General features: G+C 31.8%; 1 protein-coding gene across 1 annotated transcript; it reads left to right on the top strand.

The window, feature by feature from the left end:
* The first annotated feature begins 3,999 nt into the window (after positions 1–3,999).
* LOC105795540 (uncharacterized) lies at positions 4,000–5,577 on the top strand. Its single transcript, XM_012625227.2, has one exon. It carries the CDS (start codon positions 4,457–4,459, stop codon positions 5,384–5,386), a length of 930 nt encoding a protein of 309 aa, XP_012480681.1. The 5' UTR covers positions 4,000–4,456; the 3' UTR covers positions 5,387–5,577.
* Positions 5,578–9,200: the final 3,623 nt, after the last annotated feature.

Raw genomic sequence — 9,200 nt, 5'->3', positions numbered from 1 at the left:
AGACTAAGTTCCTCTAATATAAGATAAGATAGGTAAATTGTCTAAATAATAGTCATCTCAGTTCATCCATGTTCTTATTTTAGTCATCCATTTTAAAATTTTATTATTTTAATTACTCTCGTTAGATAAGTTGTCAATTTTAATCACTCTACCGTTAAATACCTTTGCTCATCAAACGAAATACCGACATGACCGTTTTTTGATTGGTGAAATAACAATTTTAGTCACTCTTTCATTATCGTTTACCTCCAATATATATTCCAACTCAATTTTTATCACAATAGCATTACAACTTACATCATGGAATCATAACATCTTCATATATATATATAACAACTCATCATTCATTTCCCAATTCATATGGAATAACATACTTAGTTACCTTTGAATATTAACCATTCTATAATGAAATCATAAATTGAAAACAAGTTAGCATAAACCAAATATGTTACTCATTGTTCGTCTTTGTCTTCAATTGACTATCTAAAGTTTCATTATCTGAAATTCTCGTATTCTTCCGTTCAAATCTAATTCAAAATTTAAAACTATAATCTAAATACTTCAAGCTATCCAAAAACATGATTGTTACTCAAATCCTCTTGCTCCTCTCTTTTAGATACCAATAACTTAACAATGGTAACTTAACAAAACTCAAATAATTTTCAATTCTAAACAATGAGTTTAATATATCAAGCAACCCTAAGTAATAATCTAACAAATATAAAATGAAAAACCTTTCTCACCTTTAAAAATGGCTCACTATATGGGAGAGATTCTAAGGAAAATTTCTTTCCTCTTTGTATGGTTGGAGAAGGAGATGATAATGGCCTTTTATTTCCTTTTTTTTTTGTCTTGTATTCCTCCCTTATAATTACTAATTTAAGCTTTGATCAAAACTAATCTAATGATTAAAACTAATTTGAGCAATGGCTAGAGTAGTTTGATGGACAAAATTAAGGCTTCCACTAAGTTAATATTAGTAATGGTCTTATTGCTTTCAAGTCCTTGGTTTAATTGCCATATAAGAACTTGCTTAATCTCCCATCCAATGTCATCTAGTTTAGCCACCTTACAATTTAATCCCTATACTATGCTTAATAATCTATTTGATTAATTAAAAAATAATTTTAATTTATAATTCTGTGTTCTCCTAGAACCTCATCAATTTAACATTTTCGAACGGGCTTGACTTCAAAAATTCGGTCTTGAAATCGAATTTTTCAACATTGGTGAAATTTGAGATGTTGCATAAATCAAGAAATTAAATCCATTCCAAACTCTATTATAAAAAATAATATTATTTAAAGATTATTTTATATCTAATTAATTAAATTAATATGATATAGATAATAAATAAAAGAGCTGAGTTCTTGTAGAACACTCAAATGAAGAAATTAAATTATACAAGAACTCTCTTTTATTCAAGCGTATGATATTTTACCTCAAAGTCATTCTACATATTCACAAGTTCAAGAAGCCCAAATTTCTTTTGTAGAAATCTCTTAAGAAGTTGAAGAACTTGAAAAAACTCTGACAAACATCATACTTGTTTTGAAGAAAAGTTGTTTTTCGATCTAGTTCAACTGAGGAGAGGAACCAAAAGTCGTTTCTAAAGAAAGGCGCATCTCAATCTTGTTTAATTGAAGAAAGGAGGTCAAAACCCATTTCAAGAGTAAGTTACCATGACACTTTAAGCAAATTCAACCATCCAAGATCAATTTTAGACAACCCTTGGATCCAAACTCTCTCCGAACCCATTTTCAAGATCAAGTCTAGATAACTTTTATAGCAAATATCATTTATTCAATACCAAATCTTGACTACCATTGAATCCAAATCAAATTCTCAAGCAAGCATTTTGTCAAAATTAGCTTCAAGATCAAGTCTCAATGACCCTTGAAGCAATCCACATCCATCCAAGAACAAGTCTGGACGACCCTTAGGTCGAAGCACAACTGAAGAGAACAATCAAAAAAGTTTTCTTTGTAATCGAGAAATCCAGATATTGTACTCTTTTCAAAGTTGATAAATATAAATTTTGACTCCAAATTTTTTCAAGTCAATTTACGACTCAAAATTTGTGTGCATAAATAATTTATATAACTTTCATTTAATTTTAAAATTAAATAAATCTAACATAATGTAAGTTCGAGCATGCTTAAGTACTTCTTTTCCTCCAATTTAAGGGTTAAGGTCATGAATAAAAGTAGGCATTGTATAAAAATGTTAAAAAATAAACTTTACGACTTTAGCAATCAAACTAACAAAAATACGAATAAAAATACAAATAAATTGAATCTAAAACAATCTCATTCAAAATAATTTGTGTAGTAAATTAAACTTGAATGACTAAATATTAAATGATACAAACACTAATGGCGTAAACCTAAAATAATTCAAACTCGAAGAGATTCAAACTTGAAATGGATCTAAATTCAAAATGTTCCAAACACAAAACTAACTTAACTTAAAGTAATCTGAAAATTTTAAAATCCAAATTGACTCAATCCAGATTTACTTCACCCACGACCAACCTAATTTTCTCATTAATAGAAGGCTTAATGCATACTTTACTCCTTGAAGTATACCACTTTTCCCACTTTGGTCTTAAAGTTTTTTTTTGGCCCACTTCAGTCCCTAATGGTTGGGGGATGTTTGACTAATCGTATGTTGTCACATGTCATATAATGATGTTAGCGTGACATCATCATCATTCAAAAAAACCTAAAAAAATAAAAAAATTTAAAAATTTACAAAAATTTAAAAAATACAAAATTATTTAAAATTACGAACATTAAAAACTAATCCAAATTTATCACCTAAAAGAACTACCAATTATAAATTCAGATTGGTTGAATTATAAAACAATTACATAGGTGGTATCTTGCAATGCATAACGATCTCATGTTCAAGCTCTAATAAATGTGGTTTATAAAATTTAAAATATTAAATTTTCTAATATTTTTAATTATTTTAGTAAATTTTATTTTTTGTAATTTTGTAATTTTATACTCTTTTTTCTATTTTAATCATTTTGTAATTTTTAAATAACTTTTTGTAATTATATTTATTGTAAATTTTGTGTAATTTTTTTATTTTAAAAGATTTTTAAGGTTTTTGGATGATGGTGATGTCATTTAATGACACATGGCAATATATAATTGGTTGGATATTTCAATCAATTTTTAAACATCCAAAGGATTGAATTGAAAATATCTAATAACATTAACCACAAAACTAAAAATGTTTGATAATATTAAAAATTGAAATGGACCAAAAAGAAAAACTTTAAACATGTAAGTGAGAAAAATTATATACTTCCGAATAAATTGTGGATAAAACCTTAACAGAAAAAAACTTTACTTATTAGAAGAATTAAGAGAGAAAAAAAAAAGTGATGAGAAGCTGTGCAAAAGGAAATGCCGCATCTTGTTGAACGAAGAAAAAAGATCCGTATTGGAGGATTGTCCAAACTCCAAACTCATTTAAATCCAACAATCCAAGCGCCGTAAGCAATTATGACCTTTTAGGTTAAATTTTGCCATAAATATTTATATATATTTTTTATAAATTTAGAATTTGACTTTTACTAAAAATTTTTAAAATTCAATTCAACCGTTAATACAATTAAATTTAAGTTTTTTATTATATTTTTTTATTATTTCAAAAAATCACATCAATAATTTTAACTGTTATAAACAATTGAACCTATATTTTAACCTTTCCTTTAAATAAGGTAACAAAAATGAAGATTGTAGACATTTCTACAACCAATTAATCAGATAACTGGATGATGTTATGGCTGGCGTCAGTGGCGGAGGATGAGAGGAGGCAGCCCCTGGAGTTTTCAAAATAATCAAAGTCTATATACATAAGTCCAAAAGAAAGATTATTATTTGCACAACCTTCTATTTTCATTCCCAGTTTATAAATTGTGGTTGTTATTGTCAAATTATTTTTCTTTCCCGACTGTATTGTTTTTTTTATAATTGGCCTCAAAAGTAGAAGTCAAGATCCACCCTTGGCTGCGGTCACTCTAATCCATAAGAGATCCCAATCAAAACTCAAAAGAACCAAAACTAAGTGAAATGAGGAAATTTAAACATGTATTGCTTAGATTTCAATCTCAATCGATGAAAACACTATTATAATAACTAAAAACGTTTCTTCTAAAATACTTGATCAACATTACAAAAATCTCTCTCTCAATCTCAGATCTCAGGCACGAAAAGGAAAATCCAACCTCTTGTCTTTTACTGCTTATATTTTTCCCTCTCCAATCACCCTTCAAACGCACGAAAACCCTTTCTTTTAGTCTCACAATTTGATCAAACAATTGCCCACAACTGCCGTTTTATCGTCATCATCAGTACACACGATTTAACCACATCAAAACTTGCTCTGTTTTTTTCTCTTCAAAGATTCTAACCCGAGAAAAAGACAAACCAAAATCGCAATGAAAGAAGACCAACGCCCTCTTCAGCAAAGAAACAAGAGTCCCACCTCCAAACTCTTCACTCGCAGTGCCGCCTATGTTATCCTTGTCTTGCTGAGTTACACCTTGGGTTACCTTTCTCACACCTCACCTCCCCAACAACAACAGCTGCAGCCTCCTTCTCCAGTTTTCCAACTTGCTGACTCACCATCCCAACTCGACAACTTCAGGGTCACTGCTCCCTGCGCCAACTCCCCTCTTCCTCCCCACCTCGTCTTCCCAACGATTCTTGACCGAGTCTTCAATGGCTCCTCTCCTTACTCCAATTCCCCGCCACCCTATCTAAGCTCCTTCCTCAAGCAGAGAAGAATCAAAGGCTGGGGCTCCTATGGCGCCGTTTTCAAACACTTGATTAAACGAGTCAAACCCCAAGTTATAATCGAAGTAGGCACTTTTTTGGGCGCGTCAGCTCTCCACATGGTCAACGTGACTCGTGAACTCCGCCTCCAAACTCAGATACTCTGCCTCGACGACTTTCGTGGATGGCCAGGATTCAGGGACCGCTTCAAGGACATTAAGATGATAAACGGCGACGTTTTGTTGTTTCAACAATTCATGCAAAATGTGATTTATTTCAATGCCACCGGGTCGGTCTTACCCGTTCCTTTCTCAACGGCTTCAGGCCTTGAAAAGTTATGTGAGTGGGGAATAACCGCGGATTTAATAGAGATAGATGCGGGTCATGATTTCATATCCGCTTGGGGAGATATAAACCGGGCGTATCGGATCTTGAGACCCGGTGGGGTAATATTTGGGCACGACTATTTTACCAAGGCGGATAACCGTGGGGTAAGAAGAGCAGTAAATTTGTTTGCCCAAATGAATAATCTGAAGATCCAAACTGACGGTCAACATTGGGTTCTCGACACATCTCTAGCAAAACATAATTGATAGTAGTTATAGTTTTTCTTTGGTTTTCCCATGGTAAATGTGTAACAGAATTATGAAGGGAATTCATACCCTTTTTAGTTTTATTGTGTAATAATGCCATTTTCCAGAGCTGATAGTAATTAAACAAATATTACCGGGTAAAAGAAGATTTTGTACATTGATTTTCTTATTTAAAAAATTTTCTTTTTACATGGATTGTTTTACTCTCTATAGGAGCACCCTTGGAGTATCATTTTATTTTTTTCTTTAAGAATCATAAAATAGCATTTAACCTGTAAGAAAGTAGAGTACTTAAAAGACCAAAGTCGTCGATTGAGTCTTAGTTCAGTTAGCATCGGCATTGTTGTCAGTGCAGGAGGACGTGGGTTCGAGTGCGTTGAAGCGCATTATCCTCTTATTAAGTTGGGGAGCGACTATGAGTAGTTCTAAGCATTGTACTAAAAAGAGCATATATGATAAGAATTTGTAATGTGTGCCTAAAGTGGTGGGCACTCCTTCAACCACCAAATGCAAAACAATAAACACACAGAACATAAGGTTGTTTACGCAGTTCGATTTCCTTACTTCTGCAAAGCCCAGCTCAGTGAGAAACATCCACTTTTTTCAACAATTATACAAAATGAACCTACTTAATCACACCCTATGATAATTTCCCTCACCCTTGTACTTTGAAGAATCAATACTTTCACCATTTGATTCACCCATTGTGAATACAACAAGTAAAACCACAACAAAAGGGTTTTACTATCAAATTGCACTCATACAAAAATATTCTTACAAGAACATATTAAGTGCTTAATTCTTAGTACATTCACCTATGCAAGTTTCTCAAATATATTAACTTAATTTCTATACTTGCTTACATATCAAGATCGACATCAATCCCATTAGAACAATAATAAAATAAGTTTAATACATTATAATAATACTAGACGATGTAAATAAGGACTTTTGGTAGCTCAACAACAATCATGAACTAATCTAAAGTCCACGATCCAAGAGATTGTCTTGGGTAATTTCGAATCAATCCAAGCACCAATATAAAATTCCCCAAGTAATATGATCTTCTATAACGGGCTAGTATTAACCAGATAATTAGCATAGTTCAAATCATCGGTTCAATAAATTTCCAACACCTTAAATATGAAAACTATCTCCATATTGATTTGGTGGTTAAGGGAGTGGGCACTCCTTTTGGCACCAAACTGCCAATTTCATATTTTTCAACAATCTTCCCCTTTGGAAATTTGTTAAACAAAACATAAAATGTAAGAAGCTTGAACTATCAGTCAACATAAGCTCTCCTTTGGCATATTCCAATTAACTTATCCGCTTAGAAAGTAATTAAGCAATTAATCATTAATGCTAAGATAGGTTTGCATCAACAACTAACCAAGAGTAATTATAACTAAGTTAAGTAAGCAATGAAATAATGCATCAATGTAACATAAATTCATAGTAGAAATTCTTCTAAGTTCACCATCATCCATAAAAAAAACAAGTAAAAGAGTGGGAGAACCCAAAGACTTAACATACAATTATCTAGCAAAATATAAGTCTATAAAATCCTATAAAAAAATTAAAATAACTCTTTCCACCTTAGACCACTAGCACCGACAACTCCTCCTAAACTCAATTATCCCCTTTTTATTCTAAAAATATGCCAAATTACTCTACACCATTAGTAGAAGCTTAGAGGTTAGCAAGAAGGCTTTATGTCAATCAATCATCTTTTCAAAGGCTTGGCTTCTGCCCTCAGCTTGTCACAATTCTTTTGGTAGAAGTCAATCGAGGCTTGAAGATCTAAATTAGCCTTTTTCTCTCATGCCTTTGGAGATAGGATTGGAGTCTACAGGAGTGGGCACTTCTTGTCTAGTAGTCTCAGCTTCAGGTATACCAGAATTAGAGTCATGTATTTCTTTTAGTTTATTAAGAACTTGTTTTCCCTCTAACCATTTGTGGGAAAACTATAGTTTTGGAATTGGTTTCCCATAGGCTTCATTAGAACGAACAAGATTATAATTTTGGGAGAAGAATTTTAAAGATAAGTGAGCGTTAAGGCAATAGATAATTCTCATAAACCTTTTCAGAAAATTTTTTGATCTCATTGATGATAACCTGTCCTAAATTAAATCCTACCAGTTTTACACCTTTTTTTAGCAACACAATCACTCTGTTTATTACTAAACCTCTTTGGCTATTAGGAAGCCGATTACAAGTAGAAATAACATATAAAAAAATATACAAAGGATCTAAAGGGAAACTTAAAGCAACAGTTTCATCAATGAATTCATCCAACTGAAGATTATTAGTGGTGGCGCAATTCAACAGCTTCCCAATCTGTTCAGGACCAAATTTGAACCAACTACCATGAATGAATACCTTGTGGTAGTGTTTACTTGATTCATCAGAAACACCACGATCAAGATTTGTATGGAATTCATAAACTACCCTATTCACAAAGGGCATAGTACATTAATCTAAAAACCTCAATATTCTATAACACTTGATCAATTTCATGATCAGCGAAGGAATTATCATCAATATTCTTATCATGGATGAACCATTTAAGAATAAGTTTGTAAAACCTTTTGGAGCAGCCAGGATCCCAAAATAATGTTTTTTTTAGCCAGACCATTTCTTCCTGTTTTCTTGTTGCTTGAGTAGCATTTGACAATATTTCTGGAACCCCTACATTGTTCATCCTTTTATCCCTTTTAGCAGCCAAATCAGGGACATTAAGATTTTTCGTTCTTGGTTGCAACATGATATAAATGGGTACATTTTTAGACAATGATGTGTTGGAATTTGACTCAGAGGAGGATTTGGAGGAACTATCTTGAAATTCTTTTTTTTTTACTAGGTTTTGCCACAAAATGGGCTTTACGTTTGTCTTCCTTGCTTCTTTCCATGGTCACAATCTCCTTAGTGACCATTGATATTGTTTTCACTCTTCTACGCAGAGTCGTGTCAGAGATGGTGGGCACTCCCCCAATCACCTAAACCTTATCAAATGATGATTTCTCAGCCAAAAATTCATTCTCTCTTATTGAGAAAATAACTTCTTTCTCTCTCGACATAGGCTCACATATGTTTGTTGTAAACTCATCAAGTCTGATGGTACTTGTTGAGTTGAATGAAGGTTCAGATGAGGCATATTGTAACGACCTGATAGTTAGAGGTGTCGAAAAGTGCATTCCCGAAACTCCGTTCCCATAAATCAGACTCGTAAATATTTATTAAAAATATTTACGAAGCTAGTTGTGTAGTTAATTAGGTTTTGGTTAAGTGAATTTACTTGAATTAAAAGTAATTAAGTATAAGGACTAAATTGCATATAGGGTGAAAGTTGAATTATAGATTAAAGAATAATTAAAGGGACTAAAGAAGTAATTTTACCATTATTTCTTTAAGAGAGACGGTTAGTGAATGATATATATATTATATGTAAATTTAATTTATATATTATATTATAATATGTTATCTTAATTATTAAGTATATATATTATATAAATATAATAAAACAAAAAGTAATAAAATAATGAATAAGAAAAAGAAAAAGAAAGACAAAGCCAAACAAATTAAAAAGAAAGAGAAAGAAGAAAAGAAGCAGATGCACGGCCTAAAGGCTTCAAAAATTTCCAAGTTCAATTGGTTAGTTAATTTAGTCCCCTTTTCTTGTAATTGGTATGTTTTTAGAATCCCGGTACTTAGGGTTACCTGACCCATGTCAAAATTTTAGTAATTATTAAGTTTTTAAGGGTTGTTAATGTTGAATAATTTTAGTATTAGGATTAAATTGATATATTTTAAA

The sequence above is a fragment of the Gossypium raimondii genome, chromosome 7 (genome assembly GCF_025698545.1).
Source record: "Gossypium raimondii isolate GPD5lz chromosome 7, ASM2569854v1, whole genome shotgun sequence".
Classification (NCBI taxonomy): domain Eukaryota; kingdom Viridiplantae; phylum Streptophyta; class Magnoliopsida; order Malvales; family Malvaceae; genus Gossypium; species Gossypium raimondii.
This window is presented reverse-complemented; position numbering and strand designations above follow the sequence as displayed.